Genomic DNA, 27,786 nt, shown 5'->3' on the forward strand with positions numbered 1-27,786 from the left:
CGAAGGGGTGTGGGAGTGTTGTGAGACGAGGGAGACTCGCCTTGTGCATGGGGGTCGGGGTCTATAGAGTTACCAAGGTCGCGCCAAGGTCAATACAAATAGGCAGGACGATGAAATAAAAAAAAGGAGGCATAAACTGCATTCTCCGCAATCATAGCAAGAGGGAAATGGGGGAAGGATAGGGAGGGATCGGGTTAACGGCGAGGCGAGGCCGGGGAGTTGGTGGAAAGGTAGTGAATTTGAAACGGAAAGACATTCAAGGGATTGGAGGAAATGGAAGGAGATGGAGAAGTCACGCCATGGAGGTGCGCATCAACGCAGACGTCGCGTAAACCACGCAATTACTCTTTAGGTGCGAAGCACATGAGTGTTCACCGATTGACGAAGGAATAATAGGTCAATCAGTCACTAGGAACCGGAAACCTTTCCAAAAATCAGCTGCTACATCTATTATGATCCCAAATGGAAGTACAATTTCCCAGATCCAATTGATTAGCTTCAATTGTGTGATCCATGGAATGGCTTGGCAGAAAAGGAAAGATTTTCGAGTGTTAAGGTCTGCATGCGTGCTCCGGGGAAACAAACAAGCTCTTCTTAAACTGGTTCCAGAAATAAATGGGCTCTCATGGAATTGCCGAAGAGATGAAAAAAGGCATCTTTTGAGAAGTTTAGCCAGCTTTCCATATCGAGACTAGTTGCATGAGCGGTTCGGCATGAACGAAATCGAACGTGCTCACAGGTAGGCACGACTCAAAAATAAATACCATTACTATGCTATATGATAGCCGCCGATAAGTTCATACAAGCCTAAAGAACTGGGAGACGAGGAAGTTAGATGAAGTGCACGATTGGAATCAAGGGATTCTCGAGTGGTGGGGGTAATGCACGACCACACACCTGGCGCATAAAACGTATTTAATGATAAACATATTTAAGGTCAAGCACACGGAAATTAAAAGGATAATCCTGAAGCTGAGGTCAACCCATTGTTTGAATAATGCTAAAAAAAACCATCTACTGCTACCGACCAATTTTGTCTTACCCACACATTGCTATGCCCTTAAATTTTCCCCACATATTTTCTCACACGCCAAAATAATTAAATGTAAAATAATTAAAATTAACATATCCAATTTTTTCGGTAGAGGTTTTTTCATAACAGCATTTAAACACTTAAATTATGAGCGTAGTGTACAATTAACACCATTAAAATAATCTTCACTAATTCTTAAAAAATATTTAAATTCCATGGAAATATTTTGAACACATTATTAACAATAAAAATCATAGTTCCACGGAAGCAAAGTTAAGAAAAAAGTGCTGCAGATACATGTTTTTACTATTAGTATTTATGCAAGTTTATGCATATGATTATCCAGAATAATCTACCACCAACGTTGCGCTTTTTCCTCCAGTTGCTCACTACTATCAAACTTCCCTGGAACCTCTTTTGACACAGCAGAAATCTCGAAAAAATAAAATAAAAATGGAACTCCGCCATTCCTTTTCTTACGGTAATAAGAATAAACTCTTCAAGTGGCATGGAACCTCTTGTGAGCAGAATAACAGCAGAAATCTCGAAAAAAATGGAACACGGCCATCCCTTTTCTTAAAGTAATATACAACTTCAAGTGGTATCATTTATTTGCAAATTCAGACTAATCACAGAAAATTCACTTGGCTTAAATAATAGTGAACGCTGAACGAAGAAAAATTAAGAATGATTTAAGGCAAATGGAGAACAACAATATATTCCATTAAAACGTTTCTGGTATCTTTCGGGTTCAGAAAAATAACGGTCGTTATCTAGGAAAATCTTAAAAATTAGTTTTTGGCCGTCCGTTTTTATGCTGGTCGCTCTGAATGCATCATAACTTTATCTCTACGCTCTAAGGAGTATGGAGGGCGTTGGGAGGGTTGAAAAGGCACTGCATAACAAGGAGACACGACTTCCGTCACAAAAGGAAATTCGCTGTAGTGAACGGATATATTGTGTGTGTCTGTCCTCGGCAAATGAATAGTCGGGTGAGAAAATTGTATCGCGCCTGGAGGGTCATTTGTTGCGTGTCGGAAGGTATAATTTCTCTCGGGGTTTCCCCCCGTTAACAGTACATACATCATCAAATACATTAATAGGAGACTGTGACAGAAGGAAAGACCGGCGGACGACTAAAAAAACCCTTTTCAGGTCATGTCCCTGTACTGGCGGAATATTGTCGTGGATTAATGAATGCTGTTATTCGTCTGCACAACGCAAAACAAAGGTTCTGCATACAACAATTACAAAAACTGCGATTCTGTGAAGACATGCGTGCGCTTTAAATGAGTGAAAATCTATTATTTCAGTTTCTACTGCAAATTTTTTGCAACGATACCTATCCTTAAAACCATTGAATAACAAATTAGCATTAAAAAAAACAAGTTTCCAGCGTATTTATTACAAGTTAGCATAAACAGATACCTTGATGACAGCTTATTACGTCTCACCTGAGACTGGATGGAAATACCACTGAACAAGGGCATACGAAATTTTCAATAAATAATAACTAGAGTCAAATTTAACCGACTTAATCAAAATAAAGAATATATTAACGAAAAGAGAGTTCTATTTTTTATATTTGAGTATTAATAATTATTCCACAAAAACGAAGCGTATTGGGATGTCTATTAACAAAAATTAACATGAAAAATACCATCATGTGGCATATAAATGCCAATGAATTACAGGAGAGTACCCGATGAGGTAACCACGAGACCAGTTTCTATAAACTACTTTTTGGTAAATTCCTAGGAATACAACCATGCAAGACTTAATATTACTCGGTAATATAGTCTAAATATTTCTGACGTTTTTTTTTAAATGCTACTTACTGAAATGCTGGTTACTAGATCAAAATAGACCTTCATTAACCCTCATTTATTTCTTGAACATGCTATCAATTTCCATCACTTGAAAGCAAGTTCCATAAAGTCACGCCTGAAACACTCACCTTTATCGACTTTCCATTATTTTAACACGAGTAGAGACAATTGCTATAACTCAGTACACGTACTTCTGAACACAGGAAAACAGATTAAAGCACAACATATTTTGTCTTACATTGATGTCCTGTTAATCACCTCAGAATTTCTAGGCCTCACCTCGCCCAATCTTATGGAATGAGCTCTTCTTTTTCTCTAGTTGAGGAGTCGAATAAATGTTACATGGCTGGAGAGAGAGAGAAAAAGGGAGTAGGTGTGGCAAAGCGACATTGCCCTGGAGATGACGACCGAGTCGTCCATCGATACGTCGGCGGAGATGGAGGACCTAACTTAGCGGAAAACCCAAGAAGACTAATTCCGTTCTTTTACTCTCACAGCCAGTAAACTTGCAGTTACTAACATCCTCTCTTTCATCAGAGATTTAAGTATCCCGTTGACTCTCAGCACCTCCTCCGTCTGCTCTTTTTGTCTTCTTAGAACTCTCACCACCAACTTCTTCTCTCCCACAAATCATCTAAAAAAAATTTGTCTGTCGTTCTCCCTGCACAGCTTATTATTTTCATCATCCTCCACACAAAAAAATCACAAACGCTTCACAATTACACTGATTCTCTTTTCTCGACGGCTAAGTTCCTAAACCATACAGCGTTCTTCATAATTTTCCTTTTTCAAATAACTTTCCTTTAAGTCTCATTAGCGCACCCAACAGTTTACCTCCTTTCCGTAAACAATTCCTTGGCGAAAGAATTTTGTCGACAGCCGCAAATCTTAAGGAAAAGCTTCTAAGGGCTAACTGCAAGCAGTTATCTTCATTTACATAATAACAAAAATGTTCACCTTATAATAAACATTCAGATATGAATTCATAACAGCTATGTATTCATATTTTTTCAAAAAAATATTTAGTAACTCTGACATATATAGACAGGTAAACTGCCCACGGCTGGAAAATTTGGTGCCTCTGTAATGCAAAATAGAGCCCAGGCCTTAATTATGGCACACATTATTTAAAAATACGTAATGTAGCAAAGTAAGCCAACACTCATGGAGTTTCACTTCACTCTCTGGTTATTCTAACAAGGCTAATTCCAGTAATGATGCCGCTATTATCAAGAAACTCGTAGTTTTGGAGTGTTGAAAAACGCCCAAACGTTTGCTTTCAAAACTTCAAAGAAGTCTGGCATTATGACCACTTTTCGTCTAAATGTATTCCAGCGATCCCATAATTAAATACAGTAATACAACTTTAAAGGGGACGTCCTCCTGTCCTTTGCTCGAAAAATATCGAAAACACGGACACAACCAAGAAAATGGGCCCATCACTTACGGCAAACAGGTTACGTATCTCGATAGCTAAGAGAAATTATACTCTGAAAACAAATGAGGTTAAGTCAAAAGAAGTCACTTACGTGTTTTTCTGCCGACGAAATGAGAGGTGTGTGTGCCTGGAATAGAGAAGAGAACACGTTAAACACCAAGAGTAAAGATCATCATGAAGAATATTTAATGACATTGCTTTAAAAAGAGAAGTGGAATAGTGAAATATAAAAATTATATCCAATATCTGAGAAGTCATTAAACAAAAGTAATAAAATAAATATAATAATTGTTCTATAAAGCATCATGCATTGAAAAAAAAATCTTTCTAAATTATATATTTTCATTCAAACAGTCGATATTACATTAAGCGAATGTCAGTGCGTAAAATCAAATGGAAATGGGGTAAATATATATAAGGGCTCGATAAGGCTGCATCCGCCTTCACTTCCAATGAATGCGATTAGGGACAATATGGAAGTCATAAATATGGCAAGGGTATTGGAGTAGTAATATCGTTTATCTTGTTCAGGATTTCTAATGACAGCATATACACAGATAATCCTCTTTTATTTGGGTGAAATTGGGACCAGCAGAAACATTCACCCATTGAGTTTTTAAGAGCAGAGGATAGAAAAAATCTCGATCCTTATAGTCTGTGTCTATGCTTATTAAGGTTTTGAATCTCATGATATTCCAAAGGAGATTTTCAATAAAAAGCCACAGTTATATACCCGAAGGTCGGTTTGATAGGCGAGGACTGAGCGAACCAAATATTATAAACCTAACAGCAGGTGAAATCCACACACTCCTCAGAGTAGGAGGTCTAGTAGCAATCCGTGTGCCACCTATGGTTTCCCTGGCAGATTTGGCAGCCGATAAGTCACATGGCTTGGGTGATGCTAATGTTAACGAATCGCACCCGGGACTTCCAGAGAGTATTCCGGCGCTATAACCCCCGGACAACCACTTCCCTTTTCAATGCGTGGTGATTTTATTTTCCATTATTAATCAAATCCAATCATTGATATTTATGAATGGCATCTATTACTTAATTTAAACATGCTCAAATACCCTTTACTACAGCATAAAGTGAATATGCATGGGCGCACGAATCGTTTTATAATTAAGATTGCAATATTGAATATCAATAGAGGATGACATTTCAATATCGCAATATTGAAATGTCTTGCTCTTCGTAATGTTTCCGGCATGAGGGAGTCGTTTCAACTATCTCCACTAACCGTTTCAACCTGTACAAGGGGCTGGGACGGCTCGCGCGGTGGTAGTAAAGGGATAATTTATGTTTACTCCATTTTTAATAGCCATCCAATTCACAACAGTTTTCACATCCTCCTCCATTAATGACTAACTCGTTCTCTCCTTGAAGTTCAGTATGGAAGTTAAAAACTGTTAAAACTTTGACAATAATAACTATTATTTCCTTACAATTAAATGGTTGCGGATTATTACTTATGCAAAACGATTACTAATTACATTATATAAATGGTTTATTAATTAATGCTCATCAAATTTAAATTAAGTCTCCTTTCAATCAAAGTTTATGCATGTATTTGCATGTCAATTAAAGTTATAGAAAAATTGCTGCCCCAACTTTCACGGATGAGAAAAGAATAACGGTGTATAGATAAAACAATGACCTGCAGCCTCTAAGTTTGCATCCTAGCAAATCGCTCGTAGACGAACTAAAGGATACGATTTAAAATATTATTAGGTTATTTTTAATTTTCTTTAACCGTGGAGTTGCGGTTTTTCCAGACTTAGAGCCCTATAATATTACAATGCCTCTTTCAAGGAGGAATATATATATGTATATATATATATATATATATATATATATATATATATATATATATAGACACACATTCACACAGAGAAAACAACGAAATCACTTAAGTTACATCTCAGGCCTGATCTGTCTTTCGAAATTGAAAATAAGCAACAGGGCTTTTCCATGGAGAACATTTTTTTTACGACCTAGGTTTCGTCATGGTATAACATCGTCAGGTTGTACCTTAACGATACCTAGGTCGTAAATAAAAAAGTTTCTACGTGGAAAAGCCGAGTTGTTTATTTTCAATTTCAATGCGAAGATTTTCCACCAGGTCACGCCAGAAACTGTTTCACTGATGCCTGATTTTGCCGACATCACGTTAAAATAAAATTTTCCTCGAGGGAAAAGAGGATGAGCTGTAGTTGCATCCTTTTAACTAGCAAGCATTACGCTTTCACCACACTTTAAGAAGCGCTTTCAAATTTAGCACCTCACCTAAATCTCAACTATCAATAAATTAAAGGATTTATATAGTAATTAAAGTAATGGTCAATAAGCTACTTTGCAAGGAATATAGTAACCGTCTCGGGACAAAATTATTTTTCCGCTAATGATGAATTCATGGATAGTATTAGCTACTTTACATCTGAAACGCTACACATTAGATTGACACGGAGTTACAGATTTTTGCTTGCGGGTACCATCCAGCCATTTAATCAACTGAAAATAATGAGGCATCGAAAATAACGAAAATCGACATATGACTGCGAAATATTGATTGAAATCGGACAAGTCCCAAAGTTTATTTAAAAAATTTTTAATTAACTTAAAATGTTACCAATAACTCCCAGAACAACTTACATGCTCAAAATGTAACACATGAATAATGACCACGAGCATTGCAAAATGAAGATTACCTGTGCCTCAGTTGATGTTCAGTTTACAGAATATGCACCGATACTCATTGAGTATTTCTAAAATGTTTCACCCACCCTAATGTGAGTACCGATAAAACATCAAGTGAAAGAACAATTACCGTAGCACCATGACAAGAGCGTAGAGGATAAGATTTAGTACATTATTAATGTATAATTTAATATGTTAGGAAAGGTATCAGGGATTGGTCAACACTTTGAAAAACACTTTAGAAGCAAATAATGCGATAACGATTACTTTAGAAATGAGACTGAGCACATTACGTTGGCAAACTGGACCAATGTCAAGATGATTTTTGCCCATAAAATATTTGTGGTGTGATGGTAAATAAATCTTGCTTCACTTACGAAAATACTTATACGAATGAGAAAAAAATCCATTTCTACCAGACACAGTGGTTTGCTATCTGGCTTCAGTCGGCATACAATGATTATTCCATAATCGTACCAATTCGTTCGGCAAAAGGGAAATGATAAGCACATTTCCACGTTTTTCGTTATCAGCTGAGATAAAAGCACTCAGGAAAATCGTGGCGTTGCCGTAATAAGTCGTGGTTTATCTCTTTTACTTCAAATTGATAGAATATTTCCTACTTTCCGCGTCGCTTACCGGTATGATTAAGCAAATGTGTGCTGACCGCGGTAGTCACGTTGGTAGCCGGCCGGATGGCAAGCTAAATGTCGTGAATTCGAATCTCGCCTCGGACATGGATGTTACGTTTGTCCCACGATTAGCTGAATGGATAATGTTCAACAATATAAGTCGCTGGAACACCTGATCCCAATACCTACCACAACCACTTACATGCATGCATTGATTTACATCACTTAAATAAAAACTGTGCTCACATCAAAGACATTTTAGGCATTTGGAATGATGTACCTATACATTCGTCATCCCGCCCACAGGATGCACGTCCAAAATTATATCTTTTGAGTAAGGTTGTTTTTAAGCAAAAAATTCGTCAAATAAGGGAATCTACATAAAATCTAAGACAAAGTTCACTAGTAAGGCAAACGCACGGGGAAAAATAACCACTGAATTTTGAATATGAGACTGTCATGTAAAACCTAAACAAATTAGGAAAACATATTTTCACAACCAGACGCCGAGGCCAGAAACGCAAGAGCCATATGACGTCAATCGATCCGCTTTGAGCATCAAAACCTTGAAGAAAAAAAAGGCGACAGCGATCCGCACCAGCAAAACAGAGACAGCTTGCATGATGGAATTAAAAAAAAACATGATGAATTCTTTTTGTCCACACTTGATTCAGATATTTTCAATATGCACTTAAAAATCATGGTAATGAGGCCCTTAGTTCTATGAACGTAATCGAGTCAATAGGGAGTCTTGCAACTGGTTATGCTCTCTAAATAAACCTGATAAGTTCAAGGCGCATTAGCATTTATCATTTAGACGTTGAAACGGTTATGACCAAAACGAGAATGGCCCGTCAGGAATAGTAAAACAAGCAATGAACGGAATTATTATTATTTCACGTTTATGACTTCGCTGTGACTTAAAAACCTGGTCGATTTCCTTCTAATTGTAATAAACTAACCATTATATCACTATTCATTTCATGATGGATGAAGAAAGGAATTATCACATCAAAAGCAATCATAAATATTTGGAAAAATCAAAATTTTCAACTACATAAACAAGAAAGCTACAAGTCCTTTCAACTTCTCCCAGAGCTAATATACAAACATAGTTTTTTTCCACGGTAAAAATAGCACCTTGGAGTAAGAAAATTAACATACAGGTATGATTAAATATTTGCCCCGAATATCTTACGCTTGATTCAAATACACTGTGGGAACTTAATTCAGATATAACGATGTCTCCCGCCAATCGAGCAGTGGTCATCACATCCCATAATGAATATTTCGCTGTATTTCAGCGATGAAACGAGCCTAAACTCATCCAACGCAATAAATTAACCAATTTGCATAAGTATCCAGGGAACTGTAAACTAGAATATGGTCAAAACAAATTTAATCATTGAAGCAATTCTTAATATGTCCATCTCTCGAAGTTCCATAACGTTTAATTTTGTTGATTATGGCAGCAAAATGAGAGGCGGTGGGCCCCGTATAATATTATGCAGAATAGAGAATTTTATCTTTCGAAACCTTAATGACCGGTTGTGCCGTAGAAGGTGTTGTACAAAGGCGTGAGAATTTGAAATGTTTCCACATTTAAAATTAAAATCCCCCTCGCTATTACGATGGATATTTAGCATCTGTATAGTGACTATCTCGTGTACCGAATTAATCTCTCTCGAATTCCTCTTTTCGTGTTTCGCAGAGCAATAAAATGTAATATTATTCCTATGAAAACTGGTACACTGGAAGACCATGGGATATAACGTACTGTCGGCCTATTCTGATTAACCGTCACCAAAAAACTGACGCGAAGCGGTTAAAGCCAGATAAACATGGAACCATAATACTTTGAAAAGGGAATTTGCTATTATTCGAACAAAGTAATCATTTTCTGAAAGTTACTGTACAGCAAAAATGTTTTAAAAATCAGAATGAAAACGAGTTCAGCAGTCCTTCGGTTCGGCCTGTGTGTGGAATCCTCGACACGCAGAGGTGTAAAGCAATGGTTTTAACAACGAACAATAATTTACAAATATTCATGCTCAAGATTTTTTAACGTATTTTGGCCACTGTCCGAAATAGCTTAGAACACAAGTTTAGTCAATTATTCGCGGTGTAAGTATTTATTTCGATGGCTACGGGAAATTGGACAAAAACATAATGAATAAAGATATGTGACATCATGATAAAACCAAAGAGATCAAGACAGACGGAGACTTTTTGCAACCAACAAAAGAGTTCTCTCCTTGTTTTCCCAATGTAATGACAGCTTTCGTAAGAGAACACGCGCACAGGATGTTGACACCTTTTCGAAAATATGTACATTCAGTGCCTCGGTTACTGCTGTGTTTAATAAGATGCCTTGAGCGCATCGCACTCCCCAAGGAAACAGATGTATGTCCCATTTTTAGAGCATAAATGATAAAGAACACCTCTATAATCTACCGTTTACAAATAAACATAGGTTTAAAAATAGGCCCAAATAGAATGTCTCCCTGAAAATAGGTTAAAAACAATATACAAAACTCATACGGTTATCTGTACGTTGCGTCTACACTTCCGTCTATATGCTATGCGTAAACTAATATATTCGAGGTACTCTGCCACAGAAATGAGAGTCTTATCGCGTTGCGATACATCGCGGTGTCGTATGACTAAGATAATACAACCTTTATTGCCTAAGCTTCTACACCGTTTTTAACAAGAAAAAGGCAAGCGTGGAGAAATTAAAATTCGAAAATTGAGTAAATCACCTAACATCAAAGACTAACTCAGGGGTAAAATGTCCTGAATGAAATTAGTAGGTGGGTGTATGACAATTGGTGCAATTCAAGCTCGTTTACAGAAGTATTCACCTTCCAAGTGGAAAACTGTAGCCTCTTGATACATTCTCTTTCTTTTTCTGACCTTTCCAGTGGAAAAGGATACAAATGTAACTACGAGAGACTCGTTTTATAACCAGTATTTACACGTAAATATATAATTACCCTAACAAAATATTGGCTTAGCTTCTTTCAAGGCAATCCTTTTAAAGATATGATGAATCTGGAATAAGTAAAGTTGAAAACTATTGATTTTGTAGGCTACATCCAAGGATTGTTACATCAACGCCAAACATTAAGCCACCTTTGTTAGAGAAATGATTGCGAGGCTTCAGGCTCATTGTTTCACCAATCAACAATTTCACCATTTTGCACCCTGCACATAATGCATTTAGTGTAAATGCCACAGCATTGGCAAAATTCCAGTTTTGATTGACCTCTACAAATTACTCTTCACTTTAATTCAATCTGGAAGGGAAGCTGTTTCAAAATAAATTCGACAAGAAGACAAGAAATTAAGGGTGACATGACTATAAAATTAATTAAGAATAGGTCTTAAAATAGTTAAACCTAGTTGTTACTTTCAAGTTTTAAAAAGCCTTGGGAATGAAAAGACTAGCTTTCGCTTCATTAGCACAGAACTATGCCAGCGATTACTCAGAACTCTCCCATACGAACTTCCCCAATTTACGCCCAACAAGAGCTAAGGCTTTTATCCTTTCTATTACAAGAACGAGAGTAAATGTCACGATGGAAGGACGGACGTGATGACCTGGTTTTCACCCGGACCGAAGACCAGTTGACTAACTTCTACGTGCATCGTAAAGCCTCGTGACAGCCCCCCCTCCCGCCTTCGTGAATATCGCCGCCCTGGCCGATGGTCAATTAAACTAATTAACATAAATGGGGGAACGAGGTTACAGAGGGCGCCACCCACGTGACAGCAGGCGGCTTGCGGTCATGCCGCTTGGAAAAGAGTTCACGGGACGGAGAAAGAAGAAGCGACCGGATGAACAGCAGCATAGAGGGCGGGCCACTTCTGGCGTCACCCTACCCACGGTAGAAATAATTTTGGAATTTTTGAAACATTTTAAGGAAATAGTAGGTTTTCCGCATTTCTGGACGTATTTCTCCTACTCCATCACACCTTATGTTTTCCTAACCGAGATTAAAATTTCACGGTAGACAACTTATCAACGATTGTGGATAAGATTTCCAGAAAGGGATAATATCTATTACTGTACTCCACAAATACTCTGTGTCGAATCTTATAGGGGATTGGGTTGGTGCACTGGCTAGTGAACTAGCTTCCCACCCAAAGGGCCCGGATTCGAAACCCGGCGGTGGCAGAATTGTTCAGTTGCCTCTCGATCTCTCCTTGGGGGGGGGGGGTTTGTGGACAGCACTTCAAGCGGAGTATGCCGTCCGTCGGGTTAGAAAGTTAAATTGAGGACCCCTTGGCTCCTTTTGTTAGGAGTACATGAATGCCGACGCCGGGTTTCTCTCGACACTTCCTTCGCTCATTCTCTGAAAATTATACAAGGTGTGATCAAAAAAAGACAGGACTTATTTTATAGCTTTTTCATTTCGACGGATACAGCTAAATCGAAATTGTCGCCCTCAAAGTACATGCCTTGGCTGACGACACACCTTTTGCCAACGTTTATTCCAGCTCTAGAGCCTTACTTGAACTTCTAACAAACGAAGAACCTAGGCCTAATGCGCAAATAACCTTAGTTGTCGGTCACCTCACCTAATAACTACTTCTTCCAATGAATCTCAAAGTTGTTTTTTATCCCATTACGATCCACAGGACCTGCGCGTAAGTTCTACAGCAAGAAGAGATGACAGTTTTTCTTCTCTAATTAAAATTATCCAAATTTCTGCTTTTTTTGTTTCTACTGGCTTGACAAGTATACTACTAGTCTTCTGTATGGTTCTCATTCTTATAATTCGCGTGATACTGCGAAGTGAGGGAATCCAAGACAATATCATGGAAAGTCGCATGTGGGAAAATTGGATGGGGGATACCTCCATCGAAAAAAAATGCATGATTCATTGAGGTCCTGCACAAAATAATGACGCTTATAGCTCACCTTCGCTCTTTTCCGAAAAAAATGAATGAATCACAGACACGAAATGAAGTGCTCTTAGGCTGTTAGATTTCCTTAAACTTTTAACTGAATTTTTTACTCATTTTTGCGTTACAAGATATTGAATTATCATTTTTAAAATGCATATTAGATCTGTGCAATGACTCTGGAGCTCGCCGGTTTATCTTTGCCGTAGGTTCGTATCCCGACCGAGAGATGGTTTTTGCGCCGTCACGTAATTGTTATCCAGGATATTTTGGAGAACCTTAAAATCTCAAATGGGCAATGAGGATATTACGCAGACGGTCGTTCTTCAATTATATAAATTTTCTACTCATATTTTAACCGTATTTGAATGGCTAACAAGCCAGATCTGGCATAAATTAAATCATAAAAACCTTTTTTCTATAGGCTAATTACGCTTAGAAACTCAAAGCCATCCTATTTAAACGCCAGGGATTGAAATTTATATATATATATATATATATAATTTATATATATATATATATATATATATATATATATATATATATATATATATATATATATATATATATATATATAGGGTACGCTTCTACCATCCCAGGTTGGGAGTACAACCCATTACCAACTTTAGATAGGCTCTAAGACGAGAAGCGTCGGAAGGAACTTCTTACTACGGCTCTCTTTGAAAGCAAACCTTTCGTAGAAAATGGATTAGCATACCAAAGTCCTTGATGATTATCATTTGAATAACCCAAACTTTACAAAATATGACGGGCTGGAGCCAATGCATAACTTCTTGGCCAAGGGAAGATTGGGTTGAAAGGTCACAGAAAATTACATGATTTGAAAGGATCACCTCAAAGTAAGGAGGTTTTTTCAAGGTTCACTCTAATCTACCCTTTGACAGAAGATTTTAAAAGCTCCGGGAGACGTAAGCAAATTAGGCATCCGACCATGAAATTATAGACTCACCTCTTCTAACTTGATACAAAAATTACACACAACCTGCACTAAGCGGCCCACAATAAGAATTAAAACTTCTACGGTCGTTAATGGCTTGCTGGTTGGCGCAATTACTCACAGAAAAGATGGCGGGTATTGATGAGTGATGGTATTAATAGATTTAATGACAAACCCACTCAAGCTGGCTGTCCGCAAAAAAATTCAGCGAAGTGACAGATGATATAATGTTAAAACCGTTCGCTGCTTGAGATCCTACAAATTGATATAACTTGCTCGTGAGAAGGAGAAAAAGATGTTCCTTAAAATAGGCAGCAAAGAAACGCCATCTCCTCAGGTTTTATAGAGAAAAATTATTCATTAATCTACATTATGCAACGACTCAAGTCCTGAGGACAAACACTGAAACGCATTAGCGAACATCTGGAAGGGCCTATATTTGGGCATGCTCAATTTTATGTAACGAAAACACACGTGTTAAATAATTATCGACCATAAAATTTGCATTAATCGTAAAGCATAATATTTGGTAATAAGCTCATTTGGTCACCATCAATCCAAAGACCTTCAATAAATGATGACCTAATTTTTACGGAAAACTTGTTTCGGCTATAGAGAGAGGCTAGAAAATGGAACGCCATTTGTTCCATGGGTTGACCAACCGGAGTTGACCAAACAACCTCTGCCAAGAGGTAGGGACTCTTCTTGACATGAGATTTTTCGGCTACAAATACTAAACCGGCCGATTTACACAATTACTTGAGCTAAACAATACTATCCAATACTTCAACGGATATAAGATCCCGTCAAAAAGCGTGCTTTTTTATGCAGTCGTGGACAAGAGAATCCAGATACATCGTAGAAATCTGTCAACCTTGACTGTCGCTACAATAGAAAAGAAGTGTTAGAAAGTTCATGTGATAAGAGCACTGCCAATGAAAATTGTATACTCTTACTGCACTCTAAAATAACGAGCAACAACTCAAACACTGGAGTGAGGCAGCTTAAAATTACATCTATACGTAAAATTGCTTCACCTAACACTAAATTAAAATTTTAATGTTCCACGGGATCGCACATTTTAAAGGAATTATGAGCCCCAAAATACCTATTCTATCTCCATCCATCATATGCATAAACCTTAAAGAAAAAAACATTTTTATTCCATTAAAACTCGTCTCAACTTCATGGAACTTCATGATGAAATTTAAAAAATAAAAACTTCGTGAGTTCCACTGAGTTTTCTATAAACGACCGGTTTCATCGAAGTCGACATCATACAGTGGAACAGGAAAAGTTTTTAATTTTCAAATCACATTATTTTTGTTATTTGTGATAGTCTAAGGAGGAAATGCTGTTTGCATTTTGCTTCCCTTTAAAAAAAGCTGAAAAGGCATCGTAATTTTAATACCAACTTCGAGTAGTCTCAAACAGATGAGGTTAAGAATACTTCAGAAAGTGCTTGGAGGAAGGAAATTCGAAGGTGGAATTTGCAGACGAACCGCGTTGCCTTAGGTCACGAAGGAACGCGTCAGTATGTTAGTCACCGCTGAGGCAGCAGCCGACGAAGGGAGTTCGTCAAAAAAATATATGACTAATAGCTTCAGAATATTATGCTGAGAGTTGTTTAAGAAAATATAGCGTACCTCGCGAAACTTCTAGACGGGCAAAGTTAACTTGAGGCAACTACATTGTTATTTCAGTGGTGCTCGAGGGAATTAGATCGGTAAATATTTAATGTTAATGTTCCGCATTGCTCTTACAGATGATCAACAGAGAACGCAATTAGCTATTAAGTTGATCTGCCTGGGCGTCGGAAACTTCTCATTTAATCAAAAGTATATTTCAAATAAGGTGAAAGGTGAAAATAAAATATTAACATCAGATTTACAGAAAAAACTACGTTTTAATTTTATTTTAAATCAACTATGCTAGTCCGGGGTGACAATTATTACGATTTGCATTTTGGAAGAAATCGAAATTTGAAGCCGAGATACGAGAATTATTGGTAGTAGTAGTAGTTTTAGGGGTTTGTAGGGTGCGTCGACAGCTATGGTCATTTTGCACCACTGTCATAACGTAAAACTTATGTTCCTTTTAAACTAGGAATAAGTAAACAAATAAATACGAATAAATATATAAATAAATAAAATAAACAAAAAAAAAAGGAAAATGCTAAAATCAAAAGCATTAAAATTATGAGCTCCAAAGCTAAAGCTGCCCCATTAAACCGGTTGACCTTAAAAAACTTAAGACTCGGTTAATAGACCCAGAGTCATCCCCTAAAATATTTTTTAAGTCTCCCCTTATCTTCAACATGTCTCTGGCCCTTTGGTATGTTGTACATTCCGTCAGGATATGTTTTATCGTCAGGGGTTGAAAACACTCATTGCAGCGGGGCTGTTCTTTTACCTCCGCAAAGAGGTACGAATGAGTGAGGGCAGAGTGTCCTATTCTCAGGCGCGTAATCATGACCTCTTCCCTCCGAATTTTCCGGATGGAAGAGGACCATGGTGAATCACTACAAGTTCCCTATCAATCCCAACACACTAATTCCTGAAATGAAGCGAAGAGGAGAACATAAATATACTTTCAAGAAGGTTAATCCGTGTCAGGAAAGTATTAACACAAAAAATAAGAATTGATTACACGCTATTATTCGACCGTTGCGAGTACTTTTGATTAAGTAATGCATATATATATATATATATATATATATATATATATATATATATATATATATATATATATACATATCTTTCCTGAGGTAAAGTCACAACACAACCCTATCTTTACAATCCAGAAGTATTCTCTTCTTAGCTGAATTGAACCCCGGTCCTTCCTTAAGTCATTGCCTTTACTTATCGAATATTTCACGTATTCCGCATTCCTGTTAGCTACCAAAAGCGATGTTGGTAGAGGCTAAAAAAGCACAAAGTTGAAGGTATTAGGTTCAGAATTTTATATTTGATAAGAGCAAAGCTTAAACGTTTTCTTCCAGGAAGTTAATTCTGAACCGCGCACGGTACATTTAGTCTCTACTCGAGACCAAATTAATATCCAGAGTGGAAATGAAAACCACAGCTACCACCCGAAATTAAAAGTCTCTTTTGTCTTGAAAACGAGAGTATCAGATACGGTACCAATGGAGGTTGCATTGGGATAGCATATATTTAAGTAGGCCAGAGAAAACTGAATGAGCTCGAAGCATATTTTAATAATTTAACATCAGACCACTTCAGATAATAATGATTAAGCAGCCTATCTTCGCAACTGCTAAAACTTAACCCTCGAAGTGCGAGTTTCTAATTGAAAAATTCCGCATTGCTGGACCACTTCTACTGGCACATTCCACAGAATGTTAAAAGTGTCAGTTTGTCACGTGGAATTCGGGCAAACCATTCCTCTTCCAGCTATCGGTACTTTGACATTCACGAAAACCGGAAGCCAAATTGCGGTCAAGGGCGGACATTGGTGGCTTCATTCACTCCCGCATCCTGTATTGCGTCCCCTACCATCTGGTGGTCACTGGCATGGGCAATTGCAAACATTTGGTGGGCAAGAAAGACTAAGTTTCACAATAATGCCATCAACGAACGTGATTGTACACGAGGAAATTCATCACACACTATCCAATCATGCATTCAGATAATTGATATAGAGGGAGCTATAACATTAATAAAAATACCTCTTTAATCAATCAATAATCACATTAAGTTATCACTGTCATTTTGTTAACCGGTGTCGGCGAAAAATTATGCATGACCATTTCGGAAACAAAATTATCAGTGGAAATAGTTGCCTCCTACCTGCAGTGAAAATTGAGAAACCTGAACATACCGTTCCGCCCGCACTATGCTAAATAGGCGAAAATATTACATCCATATTTACTGCTTTGAAATACATTTTTACTGCCCGCAGAGCGTATACCTGGAATGTAATTACATTCTTTACCAGAAGTGCACCCTCATTGCGGATAAAATTACATCTGTAAATGAGTAATCAAAACAATAAATACATATAGTACATATTCAACGTTAAATACATACATGTACATATTCAAATAATGATACCTGGTACCGACATTTCTACCTTCGAATATTGGGGAATGAGCTGATAGATGGACAAGAAGCTTCATTTGGCCTCGACTTCATGAAAAACAGATTTGAGCCATGAGCATAGTATTCATCGCTCATTTATGATACAAACAGTTCTCAGATAATATTCACTTCTGAAAATTTATGATTATCAAGTTGAACGTTAGCATTAAATAAAATAGTGGGCAGAATGATACTTTCATAGGAAATTTCGACAGGCGATTGCGAAAAATTTCATTGAAATTAAAAGTCTTATTTTATCACTGCAACGATTTTAAACTTCTAAGGACAAAACAATGATTAGATTGTTTCATTTTTATTTAAATCTTGATACAAAATTCTAGAAAAACGAAACGATTCTCATACATTATGGGAATTTCCCGTTGCACAGCCACAACCACGACTCGAAGATTGCTTTCAATATACTGGGTGGTCCCAGAGGAAGGAAAACCTTTTACTATGTACTTTCCCTACGGCACGTGAAATTCGAAAATTCGAGGAGAGAGACATTTCCCTTTCCCTGCACCGCCTTCGGCTTTCCAGAAAGATCTGATATTCACATAATTGAATAGTTTGTTCAAGTATGCATTCAAATGCATGACCCAAGCTTAAAACCCAGGACCCACCGGTCCATAGCCAAACGATCTGCTCGCTGGGCTACCGCACCGCTTTACTGGAACATGCTTTACGACAAAAGGTCGTTAAATTATTGAGGAAACCCGCAAATGTTTTCGGAATTCCGTTGCGCTGGAGAGAAACCCTGTTCTATGCATTACCGCCGTTTGAGAAACTTCGCTCTAAATCTCCCACTCCCGAAATGTACGAGTTTCCCAATAAACTTCCCCACTGCTCCGTTTCCTTCCGTTGCAGTTTGGGTTATGAATAATGCATTCGCCTACTCCACCGAACAGATCCAGTCATATATTACCCCTTCAACCTATGCATTTTTCATGATGCATCTAACTATTTTCTCCTCACATCTCTCCGCGCAGTAAATTTACTTTTTTTCCCCCCCGAAAAAATTGTAGCCGCTCGCGGAAAAGAGAATGGGTTAAGTGGATGAGGCCAAGGGCCCCGCGCAGCGAAGCCCTAGTGCCGTAAAGTATTCAAGTTGAAGTTCTGACGTACTAAGGATGCCACGGAGGTAGTCCAAAATGACAAATCGTCCGCACTTCCACTGAAGAATTTCGGTGCACCATTAGAACGACTGGACATACTATATCGACATGGACATAGTATATCCAAAAATGGATCACTACTGAAAAGCTTACAAGCAGTCTTCAGTCGTTCTCCAAGGATACCGCTAATAGTGAACGGGGATATTGAAACTACTTTTTACCTTCCGGATAAAAGCTTTGGAAATTTCAGCCGAGTTGGAAGATTATAGTTCCCAAGAGGTTTACTTTTAAAAATTAACAAGAAAATGATCCAAAAGTGGATGACTCAAACTAAGTTTGACACACGTGCGACTTTTCGACCTGAATGGATCGCAATTTTCATCGCTAGCTTAATTATCAGTAAATGTTGCATTATTTCGACCTTGAACCACTGAAACTTTGCGTAAACACAAGATCGGAGAACTATAAATTACTATCTGACGAAGAATTTTTTTGTACACATAGCTTAAAACAATGAAAATACTTTGAAAGAGGTTATTTTCACTTTTCTTTTTCAGGAGCATATAGGGAGCACGTATCAGGTTGGGGCAATATTCCTCACTCACAGGCATCGGGCGATCGTTCACATGACATGAGGAGCATAGTTGCGCATTTTAACATCGTTTCTTTGACTTTCTATTGCTGGGTCCGTGACTCAATGATCTCATGCATAAAACATCTTAGGCATAACGCACGTACACGTTCCTAGTTAAAGAAACTATTCCACGCAGCGGGAGTGGACAGTTCAGTCTGGTTATTCCAGGAACGGCATTTTACACGAAATGCATGTACTATATTTCATTTCCAACTAGGGAAATCTTCGGACGTGCAACTCACTTGTATTCTGGTCCCATCGGATCAAGTCCTCGTTGACAGAGTTGGCACACAACAGTGATTGATCCATGCCATCGGAAAATCCAATCGCCATAAAGCGGAAGGCTTCAAAAGGCAGGCAAAAAAAATAAGACGACTCTACCCAATGAAGATAAAATAATGAAATCCATAAGTGGTTACTGAGGAGGAGCGGTGAAGCATTGGGAGAAAAGTCAAAGTATTTTAAATTATCATTTCCTTTCTCTGATCGATGGGAACAATAATGGTAGAGGGAGACTATTTTGAGAGAAAGATGGTAAACATAGTGACGATTTAATATACCGCTTGTATACAAAATTAAAACGAAGATAAGAGTTCCGCATCAGTGTGAAAAAAAGTCATTAAAATTGAGGCATTTATCATTACTATACGCAAGCTTTTCAATTCTGTCTCTGAAGATACCTGCCGCCTAACAAATGTTAACCACTTGTTTACAATAGCATGCAATTCTGCATCATTGTCAAAGCGTAGTGTTGCATTCCACGACTAGCAAGATACACGTAATCGTAAATCGGTGATTTTTACGAATTTGTTCGTCGATTTTCACCGTCATTTCATCTGTCACAAGGCTAGGCCGACCACTGCGGTCCTTGTCGTGAACATTGTTGCGGCCATTTTTCAACTGAATGCACCACTGCCTCACTCCGCCTTCACTCATTATTCCGTCTCCGTGCACTTCACAAAGTTGCCTATGAATTTCAATGTAATTGCGGTCTTGTTGCTAGTACAAATGTAATCATAGCTCGCACGTCACAACTCGCGAGATTTTCTATTTCAGCGTACATTTGAACAGTTCGCAGTGAGCAAAGTAGAAGAACCACAGTCTGAACATTACCACAGCAGGGTGCGTACTGAAGAGTAGGAACGCTCAGACTCCATGATGATGGCTCTGGACCTATCCACCGTCACACATCAGGGTATGGACCCAGTTTCTTTTTCGGTGCCTACTGTGGTTTTCCAGGAAGAACTGGCACACGAAAAATCACACAGCTTAGGTGAAACTGAGGGCACCCAGAGGCGTTCCCGGGCCCTCCAGGCAGTATTCCAACGCTCTACACTCTGGACTACCACGTCCCCAATTGAAATGAATAAGAATCTAAATTGAAATAAATTTAATTTCGATTTACAAATGGCGCATAAATTTACACTGATATGTAGCTGAAAAAAATTAAGGGAAAAAGGGGTTTGGGATCAAAGTGCATGTGAGTGGTAAGGGGGAGTTGTAAGAAGAGAAGGAAGGGTGGAAAGAAAGCAGTGGTTGGAAGCATCCTCATCTTAAGCTGCAAAAGGATATATCTACTGTTAAACTTATCTTCCGAGGAACGAAATTGACGAGCTCTTTAAGACAAAACCTAAATAGTGATGAAATTCACATCGAAACAATTCCCACCGCTGAGATATGAATCCATACCCTCGGCTTGATGATGCGTAGATAGATGATAGAAGCCAGGACGGAATTAAAAATGTAGAAAAGAAATACCATTTGAAGTAGCTTTGATTGACTTTGATTTGGAATGATTTGCAGTTATGACACCGAGGGTAATAAGTCACTGAGGATTGGTGACATCGAGATGGCTAAATATACGTCAGTTCGATACGTTAAAACTTATCACAAAATAGTAAACGCCATTACAACTCTTGCGTGGGAATCAACAAAGGAAATATTCAGCTTAAAAATATTTATCAAAATTAAATGGGATTAGATTTTCCCGTTGGTTCAACCGTAGTACACTTGTAGCTGGTCTCTTATCTGGTCTCGCTTTATCTACTCTACGCTTTATCTGATCTCTGTATAATCTTAGGATGACTCATAAAAACCTTATACACCATTTTTATATTTTCCATACTTTCATGAGTTCTTCGGGAAAATAAAATCTGGAAAAATACAGGAATGGTGATGGTTAGATGTTGACGGTTGTGATAGAGGAAATAATGTCGAGCAAGTGGGGAAGAGGTAGGAAAGGAGACAAATTCTCTCTTCGGACGGCATAAATGAGGGTAGAAATTAAGCAGGACTAAAGAAGCAAATGAAATTGGACGAGAGAGAGAGAAAGGTATTCCAGACCATGTTTAATATATTATAGTTGCAATCAAAATCAGAAAACTATTGCCTCTAATAGGTAAAAATACTTATAATGCGATGGGGGCCGTTTCCTACCCATCGCTCAGAGGAAAAATATCCTGCCGCCGCTCCATCTCGCTAGAGTTGAGTATGTATTGAAGCCTTAATTTTTGGATTACTCTCTTGTACGTATTAGGGTAATCCAAAAATCAAGATTTCTATTTTTTATAAATGTAAAGAAACGTTTACTTTCAATAGCTGATACATCAATGTAAACCTTGAACATTCCTCTACTTTTCTACATAATTGACATATCGGCCAATGAATTGTTGTAGGCCCTGGGGCAGTTTTTCTTGGCCCACATCAAACCCTCTCGCCACTATGTGGTAGAGGAAACATTGGATCTCATATTTCACTTCGTGGTTGTCGCGTGATCTCCCATCCAAACTGTTTCAGAATAGCGAATGTTTCAGCGAAGACGTGGGGGCAAGCGTTGTCGTGAAGACGGCTTATGCCCTTACTCAACATTCCTCTTCGCACCCGTCTCAGTTGTTTAAGAGTCACACAATACCTGTGAGCATTTATTGTGATGCCAGGGGCCATGCAGTCGACCAACAATACCCCGTATAGATCCCAAAACACAGGTGCCATGATTATGCGGGCATACTGTGTTCTCGTTTAAATTTCCGCGGCATGGGCGAAATGGAATGCCACTCACGTGATTGCTGTTTGGCCTCAGGTGAGAAGTGGAATACCCAGGTTTCGTCACCCATAACAAGCGACGAAGTGAGAGGTGAGGTCCAACGCTTCCTCAACGTCATGTCGGATAGCTGGGCATATAAATGCTAGCATGTGCTTAAATAAAATAAATAAAAATAAAAGCCTGGGCATGTAAAAACTAGCACAGCGCCTACTAAAATGCATCGACCGACATTACGATTATGTAGAATAATTGAAAAACTCTTTCCGATATGTCTAGACTAAGACACTTGTAGAAGTAGAAAACCTTAGCGCGGGCAAGAATATGAAAACAACAGTTGCTAGTAAGAAATGATGACGAATGATAATGGATAGCATTCAGCAAGGGAAATTTATCAAACCCGCAAGTACACACGCAAAGTCCTATCAAAGTACTCAGGTAAGATCAATCCACAAGAACTTTTTAGCACGATACTAAATCATTTGATATTAATCCTAAAATAATTTAAACTCTTAACACTGGCAAAAACTTCACATGTTACTGAGGAATATTCATACTTTTTTTTGCCCGAATTTTTACAAGGATATGTATGCTTTGATAAAGAGGATCCAGGTATTAAGCTTCACGCAAAAATTGAGCCTATTTGACTCGGGAATGCGAAAAACAACTTAAGGACTAAGTAGTGCATTCAGGCGTCTCCTCACCAACTCTCGCCGCACGGCGAACAAAAATATCCCCATTTCCCAGCGGAATCGCGCGACTCCGTTAAAGCCTTGCCCCTCACCCCCTCCCTCACTCGCCCCACGGGCGCGAGACCTCGCCCCTTTCACACGCGGCGCGGCTCCATCCGTGGCGCGTTCCTTCGCGACCTTTAGCGCGGCCGGCAGCAGCCGCATTCCTCAAAGAGAGCTGCCGGCACGGCAGGCAACCTCTCTCTCTCTCACTTACACACTCTCCCGCGCTCTTTGAGGAAGGGACGACGGGGGCGGGAGGTGGGAGGGGGGGGTAAGGGAGGCGGCGGACTGGCGGCAGGACGGTTGAAGCCGCAAGGGAGGAAGAAAGTAGACGGCAAAGACGGACAGAGACGACATGACCCACAAAAGCGGATTACGCACGCGCGGTGGAGGAGGCGATGCGGCGAAAGCGCACCCATGATGGGAGAAGGACGTGTGTGAGGCACGGGACGAAAATGGAGGAGGGCGGCGGCGGGGAAGGGGATGACTACTGCATCGTGGGTCGGTGTGTCGGACGCAGGAAAGCGTCCGCCTCCCTACCATCACTCACCCTAGGCATTAAGGCGTAGGCGTCGCGAGGACAATGTCGATTACAGAGAACCATTAGTAAGTACGAGTGTATACCCTTCCGGCTGCTCCCATTTCGGAGCGGGCAAAACCAATAAATTGCCTTATTTTAGATCATTTCACGAAAGTTACATATTTTAAACAATTTCTTCCACCCTCTCCTGGAGTAGCGTATTAAAACTATTAGAGGATCAAGGTTGGGAATCACTTACGGAGCAAAGGTTAAATAACAGATTAAATCTCTTTCATAAATTGGAATGATGTCTCTTTAGCAATGATGTCTGAAAATACACTATTATCCCCATCGTACTACGGCAGGAGAGATCATGCCAATAAATTCGAGAGATTTAGCGCAGAGCATATAGATTTAAGATGTCACTTTTCCCACGAACGATAACGGATCAGAATAAAATAACGTTTTTCCGACCTCAATAGGAGGAAAGGTTTTTGGTTCAAGGGTAGTCTGGTGCACAATCAACCCCTGCCACCCAACCCAGCGGTGGCACACCATAGCAACGTACTATGTAAATCTAAATCTAATCAATTCTGTATTCGACAGCTTCACTTTCATAATTAGTTTCATGCATGCATTCCTGCACCTGGAGAAGACTTCTATTACTAAAAATTCAACAATTTCAAAGTGAAAAAAAATCATTCGCCTTGACCGGGATCCGGGTTAGTATTCCATTCGGGATACTGAATGATTTTTACACTTTGAAATTGTTGCATTTAAATGCATATCAGCGGATGACTTCTTTAAATGTTACTGCTTTGACATCTCCAGCAGTTTCACACAATCTCTTTAAAACTCTGGATACTTTGCCAAGCAGATGTGGTAATAATAAAAGGTAATCTATACGTACTACTACTTTACTGCAAGTAAAATTAGGTAAGTACAGAGACAAAGTAGTACTAATTTATTATATGACCACCATTATATCAATGATTGTCGGTTCTAGTTCTGGTACTTATCAGCCCAACAAACTATCCTGTACTCAGCTAGTCTCTTCATTCTTTCGTAATTATTTCCACTTGTGTCTTCGACACTTCTGTGTCATAATTCTTCCTTGGCCTTCCTCTGAATGCCTCTTCTTTCACAGTCCATGTCATTAAACCACTTTCAGAAAGCTTTTGTGCTTTGGAATTCGTCTAATTAGTTTTCATCTTCCGTTTGTCAGTATTTTCAAAAGATCGCTGCCGTCACTAACTCTTCGGGGATCGTCTTTCCTCGCTAAATTAACAGTATTTTTTTCAGCATACGTAACCCAGTAGCAATCCAATCTTTGGTCCTAATGCTGTTTCACGTTGAAACTTCAATAGATACATAAGTGTCCAAATGGAGCAACACCTAGTTGACCGCCGAGTAAAGCTTATGTCATATAAATACTTACGAATGAATCATTTTTAAGCGTTTCAAATTTGTATGATTAAATAAAGTGTTCATGTTTGTTTTTAAAGTTGGGAGGAAGGGTGACGAGTTAACATTCACGGCGGATAGGAACGGACAAGCGGAAGAACTTTGGGAACACGAACTCAAGTTTTCCATGTGTTCCACTACGTCTGGCCGAGAAAATATATATGTACGAATACGAGTGTGCGACACGAGTTTAGAACCGTAGTCAAACGAGCGCTGGCTTTTCTGCCCTGCCTCTCGCTAACTGAACTCGATTCATCAAACTCTGTAATGCTGGATCCCATCAAGAGTGCAATCACGACTCTTTTCAGGAATAAACGTTGTGCACGGCGGGCGTTGTTACATCGCTCAATTTTTTTTTGTAAAAAAATGGAATGTCCAAAAGAAATGAAGTATTTTTAGATAAACGCCGTCTGCCAAGCAACAACACCTTGCTCATCGCTGATACATATAAATTTGCGGGATGAATGATATTAACTTAATAATTAAAATATTCAATGGAATACACTTACTAACAAATGATTATTTCATTAAGGATGGATCAAACATAACATAGAGTGAACATTATCAACTTAAAAACTCTATTTTCATGCCTAAACAATAAATGCATCTGCACATATAAAATAAAAGGCTAAAAGAAAGATCATTGTTTCACATTTTCATCAGAGCGCAAGTATTAAAACATAGATCTGAAGCTATTGGGAAAAAGGACTAACTTCATTTAAAACTAAACAATGCTAAGGCAACGTAAATCAACGCTTTATCGTCTCCCAATTAATCCATTGTTTCATTGTTTATTTGATTTCACCGACGAAAATCAGAGATAACTAGAGGTGGATTAATGGACTGTCTGCATGGCATGACCGTTGACGAAGAAGTGAATGTCAATAAGGCGATTTTCAATTAAGTACAGATCTGCGGAAACGATTTTACGAGCGTAAAAGTCTCCGCTTGCTCTGGAAATAAATTTCATTAAGTTCATTCCGGATGTAGCGGTAGGCTTCATTAGACAACTCGCGCAAATAAATTAGCATTCTTTTGGCATGAGAAGCTCAATAATAAATTGATACTAATCACGTGTCGATTCATTTTCTATCCAAGAACTGATTGGAATTAAACTTGGTTTAAGCAATATTTTAGTGTACTTACTCCCAATTCCACCTCGTAAAAGGATTATTCATTTAAGATGATAATGTCATTTTGCTGTCTGCGTCAGGGAAAATTTAAGTGCCTCCCCACTAAAATGAAAAGTTAATTCGACACACCACGCCATTTTCATGAATAAATCGTATGCGTGGGTAAGTTCGAGGACCGGCTGTACTACAAAGAAGCCTGAGTTCCACGAAAGTTTTTATTAGCGAGGGAGTTCAAATTGGAGTACCCACGTTCATCGTGCGAACGCAGGATATTTACAATTAGAGAGGCACTGGGTTCTTCTTTGCATTGCTTTTAACATGCTCCGGAGATGCACGGATTTTCGCTCGGAGAGCGCGTCGGCCGGCGGACCAATTTGCGGTTTCCGTCGCGCATCGGCAGTTTCGGTCACTTTTCACCACGATCATGACTCTACGCCGTCAACCCATCAATAACGCAAACATGGCCACCATCTCCGACATCGCACCGGAAATAAAAGAAACCTGACACGCTGATAGACTGAATGTAATCTCTCCCATTCTACATTAAAATAGAAGGATGTAACCTGTTAATCAATACAAGAGAATGATTAAGCGAAAAAAATTTTGGGAAATAATATTCAGCAACGTACAAGATATTATTCTCCATCATCATCTGCCTGAATCTAACGCTTGGGAATATTTCCTCTTGATACGTACGATCCTCTTTGACGTATGAGCAATGTGCTTCGGCCCGAAATGTTCATCATGCGAAAACCCAAAAGAAACTGACGAAACCATGCATATCACCCAACACCAAGTTTTCCAATGTTAACATTCCCACTCCACCCCACCCACAATATTTTGTTGTTAATAATTACATAAAATCTTTTAATGCGAACGATAATATGATGCTAGATTAATTATTTTTAATGTAAGTCTCAAGTATTATTCTCAAAAATGTTGCTGAACCTTTTAATTCTTTGCAATTTCCAGGTATAGATGCATACCTATACGAATGACTGCATGACTAAACGAAGTTTAAAACAACCCCATGAGCATATGGTTTACCTTCAAATATAACTGAATCAATAATTACCCACGGTATGAAATTTATTTGCTTGAAGGATCTAGAATAATGTCGTCTTTTTTTGCACAGCAGTTTATGCCCACGGGTTCGAATGAATGTTTGCTCATTCTTCAGGGACAATTCTCGCGGTGACAATGATAAAAATATGGAATTTGTAAACAGTAATGTTGCAGATAAAATGAAACAAGTTTTAATGATCAAAAAAATTGAAACAAAATTTTAATTGATCCAAATGAGGCGACCCCAAATTGTTCAATCTGGTGCGACGAAACGAATACGCCAATGCGGATTATTTTTGCAAAGGTTTCCAATCTCCTATAGAATTTACACCTAAAACCTTTTTCCTGAGATAAAAATAGTATTTATTCGTCAAATAATATATTATTCCGTACACAACTCAACATTTCTCAAATTAAGCCTTATTTCATTCCAAAAATCATGGGTTGATATTGATTTTTACCCTTACTTAATATATCTGA

The 27,786-nt window shown here is 38.6% G+C and overlaps 1 protein-coding gene across 8 annotated transcripts in view; it reads right to left on the reverse strand.

Moving 5' to 3' along the window:
• Positions 1 to 27,786, reverse strand: part of dlg1 (discs large 1) — a 745,269-nt gene that overhangs the window by 135,547 nt on the left and 581,936 nt on the right. For all 8 annotated transcript variants that reach the window (XM_071595636.1, XM_071595639.1, XM_071595637.1 and 5 more), the window contains one exon: positions 4,392 to 4,427. In XM_071595636.1, the coding sequence (XP_071451737.1) occupies positions 4,392 to 4,427 (36 nt within the window). The remainder of the gene's footprint in view (positions 1 to 4,391; positions 4,428 to 27,786) is intronic.

Source organism: Hetaerina americana, unplaced genomic scaffold (assembly GCF_022747635.1).
Source record: "Hetaerina americana unplaced genomic scaffold, ioHetAmer1.1.p SCAF_7, whole genome shotgun sequence".
In the NCBI taxonomy this organism is placed as follows: Eukaryota; Metazoa; Arthropoda; class Insecta; order Odonata; family Calopterygidae; genus Hetaerina; species Hetaerina americana.